The sequence below is a fragment of the Microtus oregoni genome, unplaced genomic scaffold (assembly GCF_018167655.1).
Source record: "Microtus oregoni isolate MIOR12 unplaced genomic scaffold, Mior012 000001F_ref0000356, whole genome shotgun sequence".
NCBI lineage: Eukaryota > Metazoa > Chordata > Mammalia > Rodentia > Cricetidae > Microtus > Microtus oregoni.
This window is the reverse complement of record NW_024543060.1, coordinates 64212838-64238053: the sequence shown is the minus strand read 5'-3', so window position 1 is coordinate 64238053 and position 25216 is coordinate 64212838. Positions and strand designations below refer to the sequence as shown.

At 48.5% G+C, this 25216-nt stretch overlaps 1 protein-coding gene across 1 annotated transcript; it reads right to left on the bottom strand.

Moving 5' to 3' along the window:
* Positions 1-620: 620 nt before the first annotated feature.
* On the bottom strand, positions 621-12835 carry Sdr9c7 (short chain dehydrogenase/reductase family 9C member 7). The gene is made up of 4 exons (XM_041672018.1): positions 12535-12835; positions 9170-9428; positions 8315-8478; positions 621-2458 (listed from the first exon to the last, which is right to left on the bottom strand). The coding sequence occupies exons 1-4, from the start codon at positions 12833-12835 to the stop codon at positions 2241-2243; spliced, it is 942 nt and encodes a 313-aa protein (XP_041527952.1). The 3' UTR covers positions 621-2240.
* Positions 12836-25216: the final 12381 nt, after the last annotated feature.

The following is a 25216-nucleotide window of genomic DNA, read 5'->3' as shown; positions in this document are numbered from 1 at the left end:
TCAGCTCTTTATTAGTTCAATCAGGAGCCTTAGGCAGGCAGGATGAAACAGATGTAACACGTCTTTACATCATTAAACAAACGCAGCAGAAACAAATGTAACACATTTTTGCCTAGTTAAAATAATAACCCACAGCAGGGATTCTAAAAGAAACCTCAATGGGGCTCTGAGAAAACACCTTTCTGGAAGGCTGGGAAAGCAAGCTGTCTTCCCTGTGAGTTAGGAGCCAAGAAGCAAAGAGCTACAACCCTTGGCATTCCTGCCTCTGCTGCCAGTGCAGAGCCACGGCCCTGGCAGCTGGGTCCTGCTCTCACTGTCTATCACTTAAACCAAGTGGGAGCGGGCTTTCTGTTACTCCTTCCTTGGTTCCTTCTGCTGAACCAGAATCTGGTGCTGGGAATAGTAGGTAACAGACTGTAGCGGATTGTATATATGTCTTCTCCCTTCCTAGGGATGGGAATGCTAATTCCTAGAACCTGGGACAGCTGCCTGACTTGGGAGGGGTTTGCAGAGACAACTAAAGTCACATTTATCTCCAACCTCACCCAGCTGTTGATGAGACACAAAGACATTTTGACTTTCAAGAATCATATTTGAGCTTTATTGCATAAATAGTCATCAAGAATTTCAACATTTTTATTTATTTATTTAATTGCTATTGTTGGGACTGGTGGCACATGTCTGTAGTCATAATACTCTGCGAGCAGAGGCAGAAGAATCGCAAGTTTGAGGGACTATTGAAAGTTATAGCAAGTTCACGTTCAGCCTGAGCTACTTGGTAAAGTCCTAACTGAAAATCCGAGGGCTGGGAATGTAGCTTTAGGGGTAGAGTGCTTGCCTAGAATGCTCAAGTTCTGGGTTTGATATTCAGTATCTCAGAAGAATTTTTCTTTTTAACAGACGCTCATATAACCCAGAAGTTCATGGCTGTTTTTTAAAGTATGTATTATTCAGTTCCATGACATATGTGAAGATGTTACAGTTACTGTCCTACAGCTAGAAAAAGGAACCTGAACACGAGCTCTGTTTGTTTGGACACTGAGCTGGGGCCCATGGGTAAGTTGCTTCCCACTCTGGGCGTGTCAGCTGATTCTCCTGCAGCACTACCAGTGGCTCCCAGATGCACACAGGTACATCGACTCATCTAGGTCCTCGGTACCAGTTCATAGTCCTAGCCTCTGCTTGGGTCTATTGAATCAGATTGTCTAGCATTAACATTCATATGTATTTTTTTTTTCTGGGGTTTGTTTCTTGAGACAGGGTCTTATTTTGTAAACTGTTTGCCCTTGAACTCACAAAAATCCTCCTGTCTCAGCGCCCTCCCCCAAGTGTTGGGATTACAGGCATGAGACACCATGTCCAGCTTCCATATCTTATTTTATGTGTAGCAGTGTTTTGTCTGCATATTACACTATGTGCATGCTTAGTGCTTGTGGAGATCAGAAGAGGGCCTCAGATGCCCGGAACTGGAATTATGGGAGGTAGTGGGCCACCATGGGAACCCAACGCAGATCCTCTGGTTAGTAAGTTCTTCCTCTCCAGCAGCCATATGGACTCTGAGTGATTATGAGCATCAGCTTGGTAACGATTACATTGTTGCTACTTTCCTATCTTGTAGCTGTTGTAACAAAATAAAACACAAACTAAACAAAAAAAAATTCCAAGATCATAATTTCCTCCTTCTCATCTACCCTCAGATCCTCAGTGCCTGGTAGGTATTAAGCAATCAATAAATACTTGAAACATTAATCAATGGTGATTAAAGAAGTGTGTGTTATATGGATCCCAATCACCTACAGATAGAGAAACGCAAAGGAAAGGAAACGACTTTGAATATTCTCTGGATATGTGCTGGCAGTTCCGACTGCCGCGTTACACGTTACACAGTTTGTCTATGCACAAACCCGTGCTTGTGAGGAGAGCTGAGGGGAGGGGCTGAAAGTCTCCCATGGACTAGGTTATCCTGTGGTATTTACAGGGTGGCCACAGCTTGTCCTTCAATAGAAGCCAGCTTTCTTCTTCTTGACTTTTCCAGGGCCAGGGCCGCTTATACCTGCCTTGACGAGAGGTGTCTTGGGGCCCATACGGCAACTCTCTAAATCAGCAGGGGCCACATCAGGTTTCTGGAGGCCCCAGCGGAAGTGGGGAGACATAAGCCAGCAGTGAGTGTCCCTCTTGTGATCTCACAGTCCTTTGCCCCCTCCTCCACGCACCGCAGGCCACCCCTTGAGCTCCCCAGCTCAAACACTGTCTGCTGGCCTCGGCAAGTATCGGCTCAGGATGAAATCTGTCACAGACGTGGGCAACTTTGCCAGGGGGAGATAGAGAAGCTTGACATCCAGGCCAGGGTTGTAGCGGACCCGGGGACTCCTGGAGACAACAGCATGCTCCATGCTGTTGGTAACATCGCTGAGTTTTGGATGTGCCAGCTGCATATAGTTAGCCAACTTTTCAGTATCTGTTTGAGACATTGGGGGTGAAAGGAAGATAGAACAAAAGCCTGTTATTCTTTAATAAAATAATCCCCACCCTAAATTCCATCCAAGCTCCCTGCCTCGTAGAAGTCTGATCCAGCTTTTTTTTTTTTTTTTTGGTTTTTCGAGACAGGATTTCTCGGTGGCTTTGGAGCCTGTCCTGGAACTAGCTCTGTAGACCAGGCTGGCCTCGAACTCACAGAGATCCGCCTGCCTCTTTAAAAGTGTGTCTCCCACACTAGGTACAGTGTCCCTCACCAAACGCCTATTTACAAGATCATTATATTATCTTATTTCTCTTTATTTTTTTTTAAGATTTATTTATTGTGTATACAATGTTCCTCCTGTACACCTCTATGTCAGAAGAGGGCACCAGACCTCATCACAGATGGTTATGAGCCATCATGTGGTTGCTGGGAATTGAACTCAGGACCTCTGGAAGAACAGCCAGTATGTTTATCCTCTGAGCCATCTCTCCAGCCCCTTATTTCTCTTTCTAAACACTGGAGTTGTGTCCTGAAATCTCACTGTTTTATTAGATGAGCAGCAAAAAGAACAAGCCCAGTTCTTCAACAACAAACCACTTAGTAGCTAGCTGTCTGACCTGGAACATATGTTTGGGTATCTGCAAAATGGGGGTGATCACACGGACCCTAGAGCATAGCACAGATGATTGTCATCTTTCTGTTTCTGTGTCAAAATACCTGAGGGAAAAAACCTAAAGTGAAGACTTATGTTGGCTCATGGTTTCAGAGGCTGCCCACCATGGCCAGTTGGTCCAGCTGTTCTGGGCCTGCCAGAGGCCAAGCCTCAGGGGGTAGCAGGCAAAGCTGCTCCTCATGGTGTCCATGAAGGAGCAAAGGATGGAAGAGAGGTGGAAAGGGAGGAAAGGAAGGATTAAGGAAAGAGGGGACAGGGACAACATACAGTCCCAAAGCCATGCCCCTAAGGACACACCCACTCTTTCACCGAGGGCCAGATAAATCTGCATTATCTGTCATAACCCAGGAAGTATGAATCACTAATAGATTAACCCTTTGCTTGTTTGTTTTTTTTTTTTGAGGACAAAGTCTCACCCTGTAACCTAAACTGGCCTGGAACTTACTATATAGCCCATACACACATGGCAATCCTCCTGTCTTAGTCTCTCAAGTACTGGAACTGGAATTATAAGTGTGAGACTTCACACCTGTTTCCCCACCTTTCCTGTTGCATGTATGTATGTATGTATGATGTACGTGGTCCTGGGGATTGAGCACAGAGTCCCACTGAACTACAGCCCAGCTGGGTTGCCCCATTAATAACATCCGAGCCCTTGTGATCCACTCACTCCCCTAAAGCCCCCACTTCTGAATATTGTTGTTTTGGGGACCCAGCCTTTAACACATAGCCTTCGGAAAACCTTTTTGGCCCAGACCATTCCTGGTTAACAGCAGAGTGGATGATATGGAAGGACAGTGTGGAAATGTTCATAGTCACAGAAACCTGGAAGTAGTGAACTATTGGCTGGTGGGTGCCTAGTTACTGCACAACGTTCCATGTTTTCTACCAAAGCATCTGGTGAATAAAAAGGTATTAAAAATGAGTAATTCTGGGACTGGAGAGATGGCTCAGTGATTAAGAGCACTGACTGCTCTTCCAGAGGACCCGGATTCAATTCCCAGCACCCACATAGTGACTCACAATTGTCTGTAACTCCGGTTCCAGGGGACTCGACACCCATGGCAAAACACCAATATACATTAAGAAAAAAAATAAATAAAATTTAAAAATGGCAATTCTACAAACAGGCGTGGAGACACAGGTGGGTGTCTAAGTAGTTCAAGCATGGGGCTCATGACGGACCTCTGGCATCTCACTATGCCCCTTCTCCTGTACTCTGGGACAGAGATAGGTGTGCAGAATAGGGGGTGGGATTCAAACTTCAGAGAGAGTAATAAGGGCTCCAAAGGAAGTGGACTTGAGGGTCAGACTTCCCTAGCAGGGAGTCAAAGGAGGGAAAGAGTAATAATGGTTAAAACTGGGAACAGAGTAACAAAGTTGTCCTGACTTTGGCCTGCTCTAGGTAGGTACGTCATCCATCATCCGTTACCTCAGCGTCAAGATGCTTAGAGATCACTGGTGGGGACTGGCCAATGGCATTCAAAAGTCCTTATGACAGCCTCTAAGGAGTTTCCTGAGAAGAAAGCTAGAGAATTTCAGCTACATATTGGGGCCTTCCAAAGAGCCATGCTCACTTAAATTAGGCTGTCTTTTTAGAGATGGAGCCCTAGGACACCTCCAACGCTGTACCTGTTGGGGTCTCCCACCAGCAGTGCCCGGGCAGGATGGTGAATGTGAGGGTGTGCTGAGGGTTCTGCACATCCCCCTCAGGACCCAGGACCCATGCAAGCAGAGGAGATGATGGAGTCAAGCCGAGGGTGCCCGGCCTTGACAGGCAGCAAACATCCCCACAGACAGTGAGGTGGAAGAAGGTGTCCAGCCATAAGAGGTGGTACGTTCTTACACTGTTTTCTTAAATATTTGTTAGTTCTAATTTTGCATGGGATGGGAAGAGAAGCAGAAGTTCCCACACAACTCTTTACTCCCCTAGATGGTGGGAAAGAGCACACAATTTAGATGTGGGCCCTTGAGAAAGAGTTTGCATTCTTGAGACAGCTCTCTAAGAAGTATTCGAGCCCAGGCTTTGCCTCTGTGGCCTTAACACTTGATGTCTGTTCCCTTCATACAGACACTCATTCCGAAGGGTGTGGCTAAAGGAGATGTTTGATGGCCTCCCAGCTGGTGAAGATGAGACAAAAAATCCAGTTAATATTCTGTCCCTCCTCAGCTCCTCCTGAACCCTCCTGACTCCACTTTATCATGCGATCCATCAGCGCCAGACCGTTCTCACGCCTGCTCTGGTGACTCTGAGCCACTTGAACATGGTTCTGCCCCAGACACAGTTAAAAGTAACACAGGAAATCTGGAGCCCATCCTGGGGTTCAAAGCCAGGGACCTGTGGGATTAGCCAGAGCACCTGGCACTGGATGTCTCCAGTCTCTCTCAGAGCTTGACCCTGTCCCTGCACTACCAGGACCTGCGACTTCAGCTCTCTGAGTTCCAGCGGAGCCTCCCATCTGGTCCCCTTATCACCAGCAGCTATTTTGAACTTCTTTAAAAGTCCTCTAGGGCCTTAGGACTAGACCCACGGTCCTTGGTGTGGGTATCTCCAGAGGCTTTCCCGCCCTGCCTGCCTCTCTACCCTGTCCATACTGCTGCCAGGTTGGTAGACAGAACTCCACCGAAAGTTTGCCAGGCTCATTCTACGCCAGTTTTGTTCAGTTCTCCTAAAAACCCATAAGAGAATCAATCATACTTAGGTGAATAAGCCTTCATTTCTGAGAGCTATGGGATCATGCCCTGGAATCTGCTCACATCCAGATCTCCAGGTGTTGCTCATGAGCATCTGTGGGAAATGACTAGTATCTTGTCCCTGTCGGCGAGCTCCTATTCACCCAGCAAAACTAAAGGATTCATTATCACCTCTGTGGGCCACTGGTCACAGCAGAACTGGGTCTCTGTAAGCCACTCCAGATTGGCTTTGCGTTCTGTGCCTACCCATTCGAGCGTTATGTTCTGGGTGTGAGGGATTTGCTCTCAGATCTCCTCTGCAGAGCTGGAAATGTTTATCTAAAAGCACTTATCATCTGTTCTTGAAAAATCACAGTGTGGAATAATAGGTAAATTAGCCTAGGGCGTTTAGCAATCCAACTCTTACTGTTCTTTAGCATAGTTATTACCCCCCCCCCCCCTTGTCTGACAAGTGGCTTTCAGGGAAGTTTGCCTCTCTGCATCTTCCTTCAAGGACCCCTTGGAAACTCCACAGTCTCTGTCTGCATAGGTATCCCCCCTGTGAAGTTTCCAGAGACTGACTAAACCTACATTGCACCCCAGCCTCAGAGTAGGTCTGTAAATAATTTGGCCCCTTGTTTGCTTAAGAATCCCACAGAGGATTACATAATTCATTCCCTCTACCACCTAATACTGTCCTTCGGACAGCTGCAGATTTCCCTCTGTGGGATCCGTGGGCACATGACCCAGCTTGAGCCAATCAGAGCCAGCCCTTTGTTCCTCTGAGCCTGTGATCCCCCAGGTCAGGATGAGTTTCTTAACTCTCAGGGAGGTGCTGGACAGGATTCTTAGCTCTGTTTAGAAGCTAGGGAACCAGACCAGACCCTAACAGTAACATTCCATAGCAATCTGATCAGATTGTACCCAGAGAGCACTGTTGCAAGAAATTCCTTTCTACTTAAATGGTTCAGGTAGACTTTCCTTCACTCAGTGCCCCAAGGTTCTATCTGATGTCCTGCCTGAGGGCACCCTTCTCCACACAGACTGCTGTTATGTGCAGAACAGAAAGACTAGTTTCTTTAAGGAACGAAATCAACCTTACCAACAGTGAACGAAATCAACCCTAACCAACAGTGAAAGAGGTTGTGCCCCCACCGGGTTCATCAACATAAACCCAGCCCTCATCCTATGTGGCTCCTCCTCACACAGCGACTGCTGGCCTAAAACATTCCAGGCATCCAGAGACTTCTCCCCACTTCTACTTCCTTTTCTGTTGGAACCACCATCCTGTCTCCCCTGGAAGTCTGCAGCCACCAGAGAAAATTTGAGACCACAGAGCAGATGGCTCTGTCTGATGCTCCCTCAGCTGCCCCTCACTGCTCCCTACCTGCTGGGTTCCTTAAATGCCCTCAAAATAAATGTCTTGTCTCAAAGCCCTCTGAGGCTTATAATTATACATTCCCTGTCTTCCCTTTCTACAACCCACCAGCACCCAGCTGACTCCTCAAGCTACCTCAACAGAAGCTCTTTTTATACCAGAATCTGAATTCAGGCTCCAGGCCCCTCTTGTCCTTCCTTCATAGCCTTATTTCTCTGCAATAACATTTAATCATGATTGTCACTAAATGTGTGTGATATTTATCGTCAGCTACGGGCAGCAAGGGGCAAGTGTGCTATTCTGTCCACCCCGGTGTCTGATGTGCGATAGTCTCACAGTGAAAGATGTCCCCAGTAGAGAGAGCTTTCTCGGTTTTCCTGCCTTGCCTTGCTTCGCTGTGGACATATAATGCCCAGGAAAACCGTCTCTAAGCACTCACTCCTATTCCCGCCATGGGCTTGACTGACTTACATTGTTGTAATTTGGATCTTAAGTGTTCCCTTAAAGACCTATGTGCTATCTTTAAGCTCCGCGTACAGGTGGGAAACTGAGGCATAAAATGATCCGTCAGGCTGGGAGTGGTGGTGTACTCCCGGGATTACAGAATTTAGAAACAGAAGCAGGAAGGTCCAGAGTTCAAGTCATCCTCAGCAAATAGGAAGTTTTAAGATAGCCTTAGCTACCAGAGACCCTGTCTCAAGAAAACAAAACAAAACAACAAACTTTTAAAAAGAAAACAATGACACCACCATAAAACAAACAAACAAACAAACAACAATGTCCACACTCACAAGTGGCAGACAAAGCCTGGACTCCCAGCAGGAGGTCTGGCTCTCACAAACTCACCCTCTGTCTTTTGCTAGTCTCCTCTCAGTGTGTTTTCACAAGATTCACCTGCACCGATGTTTGGAGGAGCTGTGCCAGAGCAGACAGCATCTGTCCACCCGTCCCTACCTTCCCCGCAGCTGTGGCCCTGCGACCTGGATTCTAATCTCAAACTCCAGCACTGTTACTAACTGTATGGATAATCTCTTGGGCTCTGTCTCATTCTCTGTAAACTGAAATTCAGCCAGTGACCCCCAAACCCCCACAGCTTCCTCAGAGAGCCCGCTTCCTCTTGGAGACTCACAGACACGAAAATACTCCTCTCCGTAGCTATCCCGGGTCTCCTGTGGCAGCCGATCCCACAGTTTCTTCATGCGTGATTGCAGAGTTTCCTGGCCCAGGATGGATGTCCGGTAGTTCCCCGGCTCAATAATGCTGACCTTTACCCCAAAGAAATGAAGCTCTCGCCTGTGGGATCAAGAGTTGCATTTGGTCTAGCCTCAGAATGTCAGGCATCAGAGACACCTTTGGAGCGACAATGTCCCTCCCAAAACCTGGAGGTGTTCAGCCCACCGCCAGAGCTAATTTCAACATCGTCTTTATGCAAATGGCTTTCCTTGAGGCCTCAGCCCTTTCCCAAACTGATCCAGTAGCCTGGAGCAATCTGCATTAGGCACAACCAACAGGAAATCCATGGAGAATCTAGGCCATGGTCCTGCCTCCTCCCAGGTTCTTTCCACCCAGCCCTACCCCAGTCACCCCAGTCACCAAGTGACTAAAGGAATAAGGGAATATGCACAAAGGCCCGCATCTTCTGAGGGGCTTCCAGAGGCACCTCTGCTCCAGGCCTCCCTCTATGTGCTTTACCTCTCTCTCTCTCTTTCTCTCTTCTTCTCTTCTCTCCTCTTTTCTCCTCTCCTCTCTCCTCCCCTTTAACCTCCCCCCCCCAATACTGAGACTTAACAGGGTTTGCTTCACTCCGGGTCCGCCCAAGGGAAGATCCAAGTGATGTCTTCTGTCCTCATTCCACAGGGCTCCCTCCTCCTGACTTCTCCCCTTGGTCCTGTTTGAGAGTCTTCTTCCCAGAACTCCCCTGCCTACACACTGACCCGCTCAGGCCCCGAGACCCCCACCTGGTTTGGTCCCAGGACCCATTCACCTGATGCTATCAGAGAAGGCTTCAACACCAAACTTGGAGACACAGTAGCCACCACCGATGACGGCCACACGCCCACCGGAACTGGACATGTTGACCACCCTGCCCCGGGCTTTCTTGACCATAGGCAGCATGTTCAGGGTGACTTCAATCAGTCCCACCAGGTTCACGTTGATCACTTTCACAAAGTCTTCTTTGGTCAGCCATTCATTGGGGCCACTAGGCAGGCCCACACCAGCGTTGTTCACTAGGGCCCAGAGGCCTGCGGGGAGAGACAAAGGTAGAGAGAACCATACAGGAATCAGCAAGTTCTCTGGAAGAGCTCCGTGGGACACCAGCCAACAGCTCACTGTCCATGGGTGGCTTAGCCGGTGGACAATGCCTAAGGACAGTGGGAAGACACTCAAAGATGGTGTGGCTTGGAGAGCAGGGAGAGCAAACCCAAGGCCAAAGTGTTCGATGTTCCCCGGGGGATGCTTTTTATTTCCCTGATTCCTGTGGTCTGCCAACTAAACTGGGCTCTGTACCTACTATAAACAAGACTGTGTGCAGCCAGTGGCCCTGAAGCCATGAGGAATGGGTAAGAGATGCCATTTTCATGCAAATGGGTCATCGCTTGGCTTCTCAAACACACATCCTTTTATCTACTCTTCCAAGTTTCCAGCTCTTCATCTATTCGCCTGGCAAACCTCATTCATTCATTCATTCATTCATTCATCCAGTTTCTGCTCTGTGTTGTCACTTAAATAAAGGAGACATAAAATGAACAAGTTGGGATCTTACACCTCCAGAAGCCCAGAGACCAGAGAGAAGAGTGAGCTTGGAGTATTTATAGAAAAGTACAGAAGAATACACACTATGGTACTTGTGGCGAAGGGGTGAGGTTCTCTCAGATCAGGAAGGTAGGACTAGAGGAAACCGGTGTGGTCATCTAGCTCTGCGGGGCCTTGGGGTTGAAGAAACCCAGGGCTCAGGTCTGGCTTTGATTCCGACCTTGGACAAGCCCCTTCCCTCCCTGGGCCTCGGGTTCCTGATCAAACAGCACCAGGACAGCTGTTTCCACAAGCCTGCTGGGGGTGGGGCTGTGGGAGAAGTTCTTTCATTTGTTTGATGAGTTGAGCTTTTGAGTGAAATGCCACCAGGGAGGTGATAAGAAGAGTTCAAGCCTCTTCTTTCCCCAGGGACCCCATGAGCCCCAACCCCTGACCCTTATGTTCTTTTCTCTGGTACAGTCCCATTTTGATTAAGACAAACCTCGAGACCCCTTCCTGAGTGCCATGGTGCACTCCCTCTCCCAAGGGCAGATCTGGATGTGACCATCAGTTCTGACCCTGGCTCTGGAGTCCCCCCTAAGCCATGCCTCTCCCCATCTTATCCCCTCTTCAGGCTGGAGAGGCTCCAGGAGGAGAACTGACTGGCAGGACTCAGAGCCTTCCCAGCTAAGGGACCTCTCTTAGCAGAGGAGAAAAAGAAGCTTGTGAGACGCAAAGATCATGACATTTGAGTGCTATTGCTCTAGAGGGGGCCACAGACCAGCCGAGCCTCTGATAGTGTTTGCTTTCCTATAAAGAATAACTAGAGAATGATCAGAGCAGGGCTCACAGCTCCAGGGCTGTGCTCACAGGAGCCCTTCTATCCTCCGCCTCAGTGTCTTGAGCTCTGGGATGCAGGGGTGCATCACCTCACCCAGTCCCTAGTGCTTCTTCCACGGAAGATGCTGCCCAAGTGGCACATGAAGAATATCAGTCCTCCAAGGATGTCGCCACCCCAGGAACCTGGGCGTTTGTTAGGGTGCACGGGAAAGGGAGGATTAAGGCTATAGGCGGTGGCTAATCAAGTGACATTATCCCAAGGTCACCAGGTAAGGCCACGTAACCACAGGGGACTAAACTGGAAGAAGAAAGCAGGGGCCAGAGAAGCAGAGAAATGAAAAAGCATAGAGAGGATGTGGCTCAAGTTTACTGGAAGGGAATGAACCATGAGCTGAGGAATGTCGGCAGCCTCCGAGGGAGGAGAATTCTGGAAGTAAGTTCTGCTCCAGACCCCCCAAATGAGCCAGCTCTATTGAGACATTGACTAGTGAGAACCATTTTGGACTATGGGGTAATAAATGCGTGCTGTCTAAGTCACTGCATTTGCATGGATTTGTTGCAGCAACAGGAGACTGCTACACCCAGTGAGTCATGGTCACAAATGGCTGCAGGCTGGGTGCAGGGAACAGGCTGAGGCAGCATGGCAGACCCAGACTCACCCTGCTGAATTATTCATTAACTAACTCAGTCAACAAATATTTATCAAGCACCTTTCTGGGTGCCAGATATTGTCCTAGGTGCTAAGGACATGGAGTGAGTGAGGGACACAGGCCCACTCTCAAGAGGCTTTATTCCTGCAGAGGAAACAGATGATAAAGAAAAAAGGGGCCGAAGTATGGCTCAGCAGATAAGAGTGTTTGCAGCACAAGCCTGGTGACCGGAGTTCAATACCCAGGGCTCACATGGTGAGGGAACTGACTTGCAAAACCTATCCTCTGACTTCCACACAGTTTTTCCTTACTCTGTTTTCTTTTTCTGTAACTCCTGATCCATAGAACCAATGCCCTCTTTTGGCCTCTTCTCTTCACACACACACACACACACACACACACACACACACACACACATCATAATAACAGCATAGTTTTTAAAAAACTGAAATGCGTTATGTACTAACCAGGGCTAAATACTAGAGCTCTGGGCAGAAGCCTAGCGAGTTTTCGGAAGCAAAAACTTCCCCATAGTCTCCGTTCCTGTAACTAAGCAATCCTGTGTCCACACCCTGTATGCCACGAGTTCACCAGGCAAGAAAGTCCCCATGCATTCTTGGTACAGCCCCCAACACAGGTTCATTTCCTAAAGGGAGAAAGCCCCTGCTGGAGGACAAGCAGAAGAAATGGGCCCACCCCACCCGTGGGATTCCACCTCTTGTCCCTTCCTTGTCGCTCCTAGCCTCAGCCCTCCAAGAACTGTGACTGCGTATCTATGGGAGCCAATCTGGGACTCCTCAAGTCTCCAAAAGGCACCTCCACTTTTAGAGGTATGAACATTTGGAACATTCCAGATGCTGCCTCTGTCCTGAACCTCTGAGGGAGAAAATGTCCTCAGGATGTTGCTTCCTCGTGTCAACTGGCCAAACCATAACCATGCCATGATTCCAGATTCAACCGCACCAGAGGCTCTTGACCTGCTTCCTAGTCATCTCTCCAACTCCATTTGCACATCAGGTCCCAGGAAAACAGAGAGAGAGAGAAAGAGAGAGAGAGAGAGAGAGAGAGAGAGAGAGAGAGGAGAGAGAGACAGAGAGAGAATGTTAAGGAATGCAGTTCACCCCACCTTGCTCGCCCACTTGGTCCCTCACCCACTGGGCTGCGGCCTTGATGCTCTCAGTCTTGGTGACATCTAGGAGGATGGTCTGCAGCTGGTAGGAGGTGTCCTGCTGGAGTTTCTGGGCCCCCTCCTCCGTGAGGCAAGCAGCGAGCACTTTCATGCCCCGGTCAACCAGTTGCCTGGCCAGCAGGTTCCCAAAGCCAGAGTCGCAGCCCGTGATGAAGACGTACTTCTCTGAGAGGTTTCGAACCAGATTGCAATTTTTGAACCAGCGGTACATAAAAGAGAGGTCCGTGAGGGCCGCCATTGGAGCTGATGTCCAAGGATGGGCTCAGGAATTGGTAGGATACACTGGTCCCTAGAACCTAGCAGGCAGCCTGCCAGAGCCCACAGGGAGAGAGAGCTCCGGGACCTGCAATAGACACAGAGCCTCTGGGTGAGCCGCTCTGTAATTTTATAGGTGGATGCCTCAGCACAGCAATTAGCTCAGATGCAAGAAATTCAAGTCCAACCTGAAGCGTGTCACCTCTGTCAAAAGGACTGCCCTGGTGACTGCTTCCACCTCTCTCCTTGACCTTTCAGGGATGGGAACCAGAAATTGAGAAATTCATAGTAGCGTGAGTTCAAGTGCATTACGGGAAGGGGCGTGAGAGGGCAAAGGGGAGCTTAGCCCCTATCTGAGCTCTCTTAAGGAAACCCCACCCTGCTTTTACCTCCCGTCGAGGGATCAAAACCATCTACAATGCATTCAGGCATATCGATAAATTTAATTTCTATTATCTGAAAAGAAAGGAAAAAAAAGACAAAGTCACTAACACAAAGCAAGCAAAAGCTGAATTGAGTCGCCAAGTCCCAGGAGAAATGAACTCCAGGGCATCCGCTCTTTGAGACCTTGAATTAATTTAGGTTAGTTTTGTGACAGAGTCTCACTAGTAGCGCTGGCTGGCCTAGCCTAAACTTGCCAAGCTGTGACACCCCTCCTGCCACTACTGGGTGCCACCACGACCATCTATCTTCTTTGGAGGTGTGGAGGGAGCCTCCATCACGAGAGAGGATAAAATGCACAGGGTTTTCCCAGGCTGGGTGTGACTCGCTGCTGACTCCAGAGGCCATGAGGCATCTCTGTAGGGGAGGGAGGCTGGAGATAGGAGTTTCAACTTCTAAAAAGTAGGAAGACTCTAAACAGCTGGGTGGGTGGCACACATTTGTAGTCTTAGCACTTGGGAGGATCAAGAGTTCAAAGGTCATCCTCAGCTATAATAGCTAGTCAGTCTGGGCTACGTAGGATTCTGTCTCAAACAAATAAAACATGAAAATCATCTACCAGAAACCAACCCAGTATTCCGCCCACCCTACCCCCTGGTGGCCAGGCAGTCACAGGAGTCCAATATGGAGGAGACAAAGGCTGTCGGGGACAGGTGTCTTCCCTTCTGTCCCAAGACCCTGGCACACTCTAGGTGGATTGATGAACTGAAGAAACTGAGGGCAGGGGAGGTGGCAGTGCAGGGACCAGGCTATTAAGTCATTTGTCACTGTGGCTAATTAGATCTCCAGAAGGATAAAAGGGCAGACATCAAAACGATTAGAAGGTATGGGGCCAAGGACAGACAACAGCAGCTGGCGAGAAAAGTCGGGAGGCAAGACAGCAGCAACAGGGAGGTTAGGGAAAGGACAGCTTCTGCTGGAGGACAGTCAAACAAGATGAGGCTGGACCACAAGGAACCCGCTGGGAATGCGGGAGGAGCTCGGGCAGAGTCTCGGATCCCAGGCAGATGATTGTAAGGAGAGCAGGGTGAAGCTGTGGAAAAGGCCAGCGGCGGAGCTTGCAGAGAGAGCTATCCCAGGCAACAGAGAGCTTACAGAAAATCGGAGGGGAGGAGGAAGCAAGCTGGGTGTGAGTCTTGAGGGACCACACCCAGCATTGCATAAGCTGCAGGGACAGAGCAAGGCTGGGTGCCTTCTTGGGTCATGAGTGACCTCGTCCCTGTTTAGAAGGGCTGTACAGAAATCGGGTGCAAAGGCGTCCTAGAGAGGGGAGCAACAGGTGCATGTCTGTGTCCCGCTGTTTACCGATGCTGGCCAGCTATGCAGGTAAAGAGGGTGTTATCACACCAACTGCTGATCCCACTGGGCAAGCACAAGACCGCTACCATAATTTTCGAGCCAAATTTGAAGCAAGCTTTATTCAGTACTGGTATGGACACTGGCCAGGTCCATACCTGCGATTCCCATAGAATGCTGCAAATTATGTCAGGTGCTTATAGAGGCAAACCCCACAAGGCTACCCACTTCCTGCCTTCGTCTGATTGGGGACAAGGATACATCCTGATGTACCTCTTGCCTATGGGTGATCAAGCACATCCCGTGCAGATGGGGCAGCCAACCCTGTATACAGATGTGAACATGCGTGGCTTGCTATCTTACGTGAGCAACAGTTCCAGCATTCTAGCAAATTGTCTGTCTTTGGGCAAGTGGGGCTTACAGGCAATTTTTTTGTTTTCTAGATCTCTTAAGCACAATAATTTAAACTTCAAACATAACTGTAGGCCTCACACAACAAGGCTGGGTCATTCTGTACCAAAGATTTGGGGGTGAGGACCAGGTCAGTGGCCATCTCTGAAGGGCAGACCCGTGGGCAACGGTAGATGACAAACCTACGTGTTTCATGTTTTCCTCAAGGCCACGGCATGTACTGGACTGGCTTGGTAAGCCTCCTCCAGTCTGGGCTGGCCTCCTGGATGAGCGATCAAAGAAGTTATGCCCAGGAGACATCAGTGGCCCTCAGGGGCTGAGCAGGCTGAGGGGCAGCAAGCATTCCAGTTCTTGGGGACAGGGTAAGACTGAGGTGTTTGACTCCAGAGTAGAAAAATTCAGAACTGACCTGAGGCAGATCTATACTGGATCCAGATACCTTCTAGGCCTCTCTACGAACTCTGGCTAAGGTAATGGCTCCCTGGACTCAAATTTAAAAAAAAGCAATCAAACAAACAAACAAACAAACAAAAAACCCGTAGGCTGAGAGTGGTAGGGCCACGTACAAGGCTGGGAGTGTCTCCTACTTTCAAATCCCAGCTATCCTCACCTTGCTGGCCTTTGCAGCCTGAGAGTTCAGCCTGCTTTGTCCCTTTCAAGGTCACTCAGTGTCCACAGGGACTTTCAGAAGAAGAAGAAAGGCCTCATTCCCTCCAGGTCATTCCCAGCCTGTGGGAGGGCAGGGACTGGCCACACCAAAACTTACCCTAAGGAGGTAGGCAGGGGGCTGGAGAGAGGGCTCAGAGGTTAAGAGAACTGATTGCTGTTCCAGAAGTCCTGAGTTCAATTCCCAGCAACCACATGATGACATACAACCATCTATAATGAGATCTGGTACCCAGAACACTATATACATAATAAATTAAAAAAAAAAGAGGTAGGCAGGAGACAGGACAAACTGAGTCCAATTCCCCTGCCTCTGCTCATGCTTCATCCCCCAAAGCAAAGTCCTCAGGGGGCTTCAGAGCCTTGAGTGACAGTTGACTGCACATATATACACAACTCCTCAGCTGAAACAGCCTTCACTCTTCCTTGTATTTCCCCAGAATCCTGATTAATATCTCAGGAAAAGCCTGGGGCAGGCATAAGGACGAGGGGAGCCTGCATGATCTTGGGGTCCTGAGATGTTCCCCTTACCTCTCTGTTCCTAACCCCAATGACGTATTACTATCACCAGCAACCCACTAGATTCTACCACGTTCTCTGATCTTGGTTCCATACCTTGGGGAGTCCATGGAACTCACCAGAAAGGTAGACGTACAGTTCGTGAGGAAGAGCAACCTTGGAGTCACAGACACGTGAGTACCACATATGATGCATTAGTGGTTAGTACGCTCACGTGAGTACCACAGGACGTGTGAGTGGTTAGTACGCTCCCTGCGTAGGAGATCTGCCACCCAGCGCAGTTTCAACTTGTGAGACCACTGTCGTGGCCTTTGAAATCTGCTCAGAATCAACGAATCTTTAATGCATTCTCTCCACGTCTACCTTCAATTCTGAATTGGGACGTTTGTAGGAGTTCCTGGTTCCACAGTAATGCCACCTCCTTGTCCTCGGTTCTTTCCTCGGCATGGAATGCCTATCACCCTCAGCTGGGCCACAACCTGTGCCCATCTGCCCACCTCTCACCTCTTAGGCTCATGATGGCGCGTGCGTGAGAAAAAAGGAAGCTAGCAGTTGGTCTTATATTTTTTATTTTATTTTCTTTCCAAGTCTCCCACACTTTGGAGGAATCTTGCCTTTGAGCACAAAAGAGATGTCCCCTTGACACAGAGACAAGACCCAAAGAGGAATCTGGGTAGTACCTTTGCCCCCCAACTCCTGAAACACATTCCTTCACCCTTTAGAGGCTACAGTAAATCTCAGGGTCATGGTCTCCAACACGTCTGATATCTTGCTCCCCAGCTGCTCAGCTTCCTTCCCCAACAGTTATTCACCCAGCACCCTCGAGCCTCATGTGTCCAGCTGTCTGGCCAGCAGGATTCTGGGGCTGGAGTCACAGCCCACGATGAAGACATGGTTGTCTTGGAGATGGCTCACCATCTGCTTCTCCCTGTATGAGTTCCACAGGCCCACTATGGCCGCTAGGTACAGCCCAGGACTTTGCAGAGAACACTGAATTCTGAGTCAAAATGAGCCTGGCCTCTGTTCAGACCCGAAGGGGTGGGAACAAGAGGGCTGAGGTAGGCAGGAAGGGCAGCCTGCAGGCTTTTGGCACAGAGTCCTCAGTTCTTCCCCTTTACTGCTTTCTGGTTCATTTTGTTCCTGTCCCACCTCGGCTCTGTGAATGGCTTTTGCTATCCTAATAGGTGAATATCCTTAGATATTTCTGAAAGAAACCACAACTTGGTATTCAGCAAAACCTCGCTAGTCCCTGATTTCCCTCACACCTACACCCATGTGCAAACCCATGCATATTTCACAGCGCATGCTCTACCCCAGTCAAGTCCCAGGCTCAGATTGTTCTTACTGTCTCAGAGGCTGGCCAGCTCCTTGAGCCAGGGCCTTTCTGAACATGGGTAGTCGCTGTTAATACCCTGGACTTGGCATCAAAACACATTTACAGCCACCTGTGTTGGGGACACCTGCAATCTGAACCACTCCAGAGGTGGATCCAGGAGCATTACAAGGTCAAGGCCAGTCTAGGCAGGGTAGCAGGACCTTGTTTCATAATAAGGCTTTTTTTTTTTTTTTTTTTAGAAGTCTGCTTATATATCTCACTGGCAGAGGTTTTGCTGATACCCTGGGTTCAAGCCGCAGTTCCTCTCCCCCAAAACCTCCCTTCATAGAAAAAATCCTCTGTGAATCCAGGTTTTCTCATTAGGCTTAGGATTCTTATTCAGAAATCTATTTTTTTTTTTTCACTTCTCAGAGCATGTCATTTAGTGTAGTGGGAAAGAAACAGAATGCCACTCATATGATTGTTAGAGTCTAAAAATACATTTTCACAAGGAAATACAAATGGTCTCAATTTGAGGGAATGAATGACTAGGAATACCCAAAGTGACTGATTAAAATGCTGTGGAAATTCTTCAGCCGTGCTTCGGGGATCTTTAACTCTTTCCTGTAGCCCTGGGACTACTCTGCCCTCATTAGGCTGTGAGAGCCGCATGTGCTCCCTCCCACTTTTTTTTTTTTATTGAGAAAAGGAGTAAAAAAAAAAATAACAAAAAACAAGTTTCCACCTCCTCCCAGCCTCCCATTTCCCTCCCCCTCCTCCCACCCTTCTCCCCCTCCTCCCCACCCTTCTCCCCCTCCCCCCACTCCTTTCCCCCTCCCTCTCCAGTCCAAAGAGCAGTCAGGGTTTTCTGCCCTGTGGTAAGTCCTAGGTCCTCCCCCCTCCATCCATATCTAGGAAGGTGAACCTCCAAACTGCCTAGGCTCCCACAAAGCCAGCACATTAAGCAGGATCAAAACCCCGTGCCATTGTCCTTGGCGTCTCATCAGCCCTAATTGTTCGCCATATTCAGAGAGTCCAGTTTTATCCCATGCTTTTTCGGTCACAGTCCAGCTGGCCTTGGTGAGCTCCCAATAGATCAGCTCCACTGTCTCAGTGGGTGGGTGCACCCCTCGTGGTCCCGACTTCTTTACTCATGTTCTCCCTCCTTCTGCTCCTCATTGGGACCTTGGGAGCTCAGTCCAGTGCTCCAGTGTGGGTCTCTGTCTCTATCTCCATCCATCACCAGATGAAGGTTCTATGATGATATGCAAGATATTCGTCATTATTGCTCTAGGATAGGGTCATTTCAGGTTCCCTATCCTCAGCTACCCAAGGAACTAACTGGGGACCTCGGCTTGGGCACCTGGGAGCCCCTCTAGGGTCAGGTCTCTTGCCAACCCTAAAGTGGCTCCCTTAACTAAGAATTGTGGTTCCGTGCTCCCCTGTCCAACCTTCCTTTATCTCAATCCTCCTGTTTTCCCAAAGCCCCCCCTCCTTCCCTTCTAACTTTTCTCTCCCCATCTCCCCTTACCCCCATCCCACCCCACCCCCAAGATCCCAATTTTCTCCCCGGCAATTTTGTCTACTTCCCTTAGCCAAGAGGATAACTATATGTTTTTCCTTGGGTTCACCTTCTTACTTAGCTTCTTTAGATTCACCTATTGTAGACTCCGTGACCCTTATTTATGGCTAGAAACCAATTATGAGTGAGTACATCCCATGTTCATCTTTTTGGGTCTGGGATACCTCACTCAGGATAGTGTTTTCTATTTCCATCCATTTGCATGCAAAATTTGAGAAGTCATTGTTTTTTACCGCAGCGTAGTACTCTAATGTGTAGATATTCCATACTTTCTTCATCCATTCTTCCATTGAAGGGCATCTAGGTTGTTTCCAGGTTCTGGCTATTACAAATAATACTGCTATGAACATAGTTGAACAAATGCTTTTGTCATATGATAGGGCATCTCTTGGATATATTCCCAAGAGTGGTATTGCTGGGTCCAGGGGTAGGTTGATCCCGAATTTCCTGAGAAACCGAAACACTGACTTCCACAGTGGTTGCACAAGATTGCATTCCCACCAGCAATGGATGAGGATACCCCTTCCTCCACAGCCTCTCCAGCAAAGGCTATCCTTGGTGTTTTTGACTTTAGCCATTCTGACAGGTGTAAGATGATATCTCAAAGTTGTTTTGATTTGCATTTCCCTGATTGCTAAGGAAGTTGAGCACGACCTTAAGTGTCTTTTGGCCATTTGAACTTCTTCTGTTGAGAATTCTTTGTTCAGTTCAGTGCCCCATTTTTTAATTGGGTTAATTAGCATTTTAAAGTCTAGTTTCTTGAGTTCTCTATATATTTTGGAGATCAGACCTTTGTCTGTTGCGGGGTTGGTGAAGATCTTCTCCCAGTCAGTAGGTTGCCTTTGTGTCTTAGTGACAGTGTCCTTTGCTTTACAGAAGCTTCTCAGTTTTAGTAGGTCCCATTTATTCAATGTTGCCCTTAATGTCTGTGCTTCTGGGGTTATACATAGGAAGCGATCTCCTGTGCCCATCTGTTGTAGGGTATTTCCCACTTTCTCTTCTATCATTTTCAGTGTGTTCGGGCTGATATTGAGGTCTTTAATCCATTTGGACTTGAGTTTTGTGCACGGTGAGAGATATGGGTCTATTTTCATTCTTCTACAGGTTGACATCCAGTTGTGCCAGCACCATTTGTTGAAGATGCTTTCTTTCTTCCATTGTATACTTTTAGCTCCTTTATCAAAAATGAGGTGTTCATAGGTTTGTGGGTTAAAATCCGGGTCTTTTATACGATTCCATTGGTCGACTTCTCTGTTTTTATGCCAGTACCACACTGTTTTCATTACTGTAGCTCTGTAATAGAGTTTGAAGTCAGGGATGGTAATGCCTCCAGAAGATCCTTTATTGTATAGGATTGTTTTGGCTATCCTGGGATTTTTGTTTTTCCATATAAAGTTGATTATTGTCCTCTCCAGATCTGTGAAGAATTTTGATGGGATCTTGATGGGGATTGCATTGAATCTATAAATTGCCTTTGGTAGAATTGCCATTTTTACTATGTTGATCCTCCCAATCCAAGAGCAAGGGAGGTCCATCCATTTTTTGGTATCCTCTTCAATTTCTTTCTTCAATGCCTTAAAGTTCTTGTCAAATAGATCTTTCACTTCCTTGGTTAGATTTACCCCAAGATATTTTATGCTGTTTGTGGCTATCGTGAATGGTGAAGCTTCTCTGATTTCCCTCTCTGCTTCCATATCCTTTGTGTATAAGAGGGCGACTGATTTTTGGAGTTGATCTTGTATCCTGCCACATTACTAAAGCTGTTTATCAGCTGTAAAAGTTCTTTGGTGGAGTTTTGGGGGTCGCTTAAGTACACTATCATATCATCCTTATTCAGAAATCTAAGTCATTCCCCTGCACCCGTAGGAGAGGCCAGAGGAGAGAGCAGGAGAGCTGTGGTGGCCGCAAGCAGAACGGTGTGGAAACAGAAAGTGGGGTCTCCAAACAGGAAGTGTGATGCCATGAGCAGAGAAAGAAGAAAGGGAGAGGAGTGGGAACTGGAGTGAAACTTCCAGAACTAGTGGGAGAGAAGACTAGAAAGACTCCACCGCCACAAGACGCCCCTTCCCCTTGTTAGGAATATTTCTTAATATTAGCTCCCTGCCTACAATCCCCAATCAAGCCAAATCAAAACAAGCCAAGTTAAGAAATATCCAGGTCTAATGGGAGTTCTGCACTCTTGGGTGGCCCCGAGGGGGAACTGGGAAGCCGTGGGAAGGCGACCCCACCCCCCCCAGGAAGAAAGGGAGACCATGTGTTCCTCTTTCAGGAGATCACTTAAGTATCCTGGGGAGTGGTACCCAGGGAGGGGTCAGGATCTGGCCTGCTGAGATTTGGAGTTCAGACCAGGCCTGGGGGCTGGGATAGATGCGAGGGACTGGGGCTTATGCTCCCAACTTGACATTCCAGACTCTTTGGATATAGGGGTGACAGAAAATTGGAATGGTAATTATGACACTTAGGCTCTCTTGGGAACAAAGGGCATAGACTCAAATCTGGCTACTTCCTGCAGGCACGGGGTGGAATGGGGAAGGGGCGAGCCAGGTTCCATGCTTAGCGAGAGGTGTGGCTGGAAAGGCATCCCATGAACTGTCATCCCAGAGAAGGCAGGCATCTGTTCCTTAGGGGTGATGAGAAGGCAGGTGTCTAGGAAAAAAATTGTTATCGCTAAAGATGAGTGTGCCAGAATGAGGAGCAGGTAGGCCCTTCATTATGGCATCCTGGAAAACTGGAGGGTGGAAGGTCCTGTCTGCTGGACAGACCAAGTGTCCTGAGTAGGTGCCCGCTTGAGCCTGGAGAGATGGTACCAGCATGGGTGTCCCAAGAGCTTGGCAGCCGAGGGTGTGGTGAGGATTACCATGTGAGGTCCTGTCTATGGAGGCTCGAGAGACCTAGGAGTTAACTGTTTGAGGAGTACTCTGTCCCCTGGGGAGAACAGGGCAGGTTTAGGGGCATTAGGCTCCACTGGTGTGGTGGCAGGGAGACAACTGTCAGCGTGTGAACAGAGAAGGGACCTTAAAAGGGAGAGGTAGGGTAGGTACCCCGCTAGTGGAGGAGTTTGAACTGGGAGGTGATGGCTAAGGAGAAAGGGCCTGCCATAAAGCAGCTCAAAAGGGCTCAGGCCCATAGGGGAACATGGGGTAGCCCTGAGACGAGTCAGGGCAAGGGAGAGAACAGAGGGCCAAGATAACCTGAGTTCAATGGAGAGCTTGCTTAGTTGTTGTTTGACGAGTCCCATTGTCCAGGAGATGTTGAGAGCTTCTGACGTCAGCTCCATGACCCTGAGCCACCACATCTGCTGTTTCCCTGGAGACCGGAAATGCTTCTATCTATCCTGTAAAAGTGTCCACAAGTGTTAAGAGGTTTTTTTTTTTTTTTTTTTTTGAGTAGGCATATGGGTAAAATTAACCTGTCAATCTTTGCCCGGTTGATGTCCATGAAGCTGGTGTAGATTCTGGCGGATGTGGAGAGCTCCTTATAGGTTGGCCTGGGCACACGTCTGGCAGGAGGAGTGAACCTGTAAAATAGAATCTTGGAGATGGGTGGGATTAAAAGGGGCTCCAAGAATTGGAACAAAGCTTTGGGGAAGTGGCTAAGGATATCTCCATCCAGTAAATGTGCTGGGCAAGCCGGTATCGCTAAGAAAGAATGAGAAAAAAATGTCCTGCAAGATGGTAGGGCAGTGGCAAAGTTTTAAGTGGGGAGGAACGGGTCCCGTCTACCTCCGTTGCTGAAATTGGTAAGGCCCAAGTGAAAATAAAAGTAATGGACTTACCCACCACTTGTAGCATGACCCTAGGCTGGGAGAGGGTTACGGGATATACCAAGTCTGAGCAGCATCAATCCTTTGCAAGGCTGAGACATTTGAAGGCTGGCACAGTTTTACTTGCCGATGGTGATGAGGCCAGACCTCTGTGGCTTGGCATAGAGGACAAGCCAGCATGGGGGCATTGTGATTTCCAGTGTCCAGGTTGCTGGCAGATAGTGAAAAACTCTAAATGCATTTGTAAGCCCCCTCAACCCTAAGACCTTACACTCACTCTCTCTTGGAAAAGGGACAGTCGCCCACACACACACATGCTGGACTGCTCATCCTCCTGTGTCTGTGAATAATCATCTTCAAACATACTCCACTCTGGGAATTGAGGCAAATACAACCCACAGGTGTTGACTCAGTTCCTGATGTATTGATTTAGTCACTGGACCAAGGTTAGGATGGACCACAGACGCTCTCTCTTATCACCTGACCACGCAGCCGCCGACCTTGCGACTGGCTGGAACCATTGCTGCAAGATTCCTTCCTGCCCATGCCCCTGCCCCCCATCCCAACCCAAATTCCTCATCCAGGGGCTATATAAGCTGCAACCATGATGCTAATAAACGGAGGCTTTGACAAACCTAGCTTGGCCTTCTTCCTTTCTCCTGCCCATGTCTTTTCAGATAGCGCCTCTCTGGGACCCTGGAATAACTGACCAGCCAGGAGGGTTACAACCCCTAGACTAACTGACCCGCCAAGGCGGTCTACAACCAATCACTGCTAGTAACCCTTTGAATAAGCCAATCCAATAAGTTGGAAAACAACCTACAGTTTCCCCCCTTGTGTCTGTGGCTTTTTGCTTTAAAAGATGGACTGTAACAGCTATCAGTTGTCCTTCATATCCCGAACCTGAAGGGCCCTGTCATGACAGAATAAAAATCCTCTTGCTTTTGCATCAATTGTGGTTGTGTGAGTGGTGTCTGGAGCAACTCCTCCCTGACGTTAGGACTTCTAGTCCAACAAAATAGGGCATAACCTCCGAGCAGGTGTAGTGCCATATCGTGCCACGTGACCATTTAGGCCACACTTGATAGAGCCCTGTGACTGGCTTCCCTTGTCCCCCTTCCTGTGACCTTAGGGCAGCTGATAAGACCTGGGCCTGTAGATTGTTGTAGTTTTGTCTGTTGGGAAGACTCAGCAGATTTTTCTCAGGCATTAAAAACTTTAAAGGCCATTTTCATCAATTCCCATATAAAAGTTTGGGGACAATCCTCAACCTTTTTTTTTCTTTTTTAAACTCTTTCTTAATATCTGGTACTGACTGAGGAAGCAGAATTATTAGAAGAAAAGGAACCTAGCTGCTTTTCTATTTGAGAGAGATCTGGAAGAGAAAAAGGAACACGAACCTTCATAATGCCATTAACTCCTGCCACCTCCTGGAGTGGGCAAAGAAGGGTGGAGCTATAGTGGGATCTGGTATGGGAAGAGACTGGGGAGGATTGTGAGGGGCTAGCCCAGTGTGCAGAGGGAGTCCAAGGTAGGAGAGAGGAGGTGGGAGGGGGAGGGGGAAGGTGGATGAGGTAAAAGTTGACCTTGAGCCCCTGGGTTAAGAAGGGAGGGGTAGGTGAGGAAGGGGAGGAATGTGAAGAATGTTGCTCCATGGGAGGGGGTTGGGTAGTGTGGGCTTGAGGGAGTGGAGGATGGGCCAGTGCCTCTGGGTGCGTGGTCCAACACCCCGCTGGGCAGTTTGTCACAGCATCAGCCATCTTGAGTAGTCATAACCATAAATAACCTTGGCTAGCCCCAGTCAGATTTTCTTACACAGTTTTAAAAATGCTGGCGAGTCCCGAGCAGCTGACGATGGGAAATGCTGGCGGGTCCCTGGTGGCAGTAGGCAGGCCCACAGAGCAGCCAGTCCCCAGCGGGCTGGCAGGTGTGAGCAGGCGGCGGGTTGAAAACACATAGACACATCATACAGAATAGAATTAAATATTTATTACTTAGGGGAAAGAGAGAGTGTAGGGGAAGGAGAAGAGAAGAAAGAGACAGAAAAGTGGGAAGTGGGGAGACATGTGAGCTCCAAGAGGGGACAGTAAGAGATCCAAGATGGCAGGGGGAGCAGGGGTCGCTGGGAGTGGGCATGGCTTGCCTCTTAAAGAGACAAAAACCATAACATTCCCATCTCTTTCTTATAATAAAACACAGGAGATTAGATACCACAGTTTGAGGGAATTGGGGCAGCGAATTCTCAAGACTGCTTCTGGCTTATTTGTGGGCATCGTCTTTGCGGGGGGAACCTGAGAAGGCTGGGTGCTGGCCACATCCTGGTCTCTTTGCTTCTGACCAGTGTCTGTGGCATGGAAATGTCTGGTGTCTC

Excerpts from the sequence above, each read along its gene's own strand:
- Sdr9c7 (XM_041672018.1), bottom strand. The coding sequence starts at position 12,835 with ATGGCGGCCCTCACGGACCTCTCTTTTATGTACCGCTGGTTCAAAAAT. Across the intron at positions 9,429-12,534 it reads GGACCAAGTGGGCGAGCAAG|GCCTCTGGGCCCTAGTGAAC; the intron begins GTGGGGTGAACT and ends CTCTCCCCGCAG. Across the intron at positions 8,479-9,169 it reads GCCTTCTCTGATAGCATCAG|GCGAGAGCTTCATTTCTTTG; the intron begins GTGAATGGGTCC and ends TTGATCCCACAG.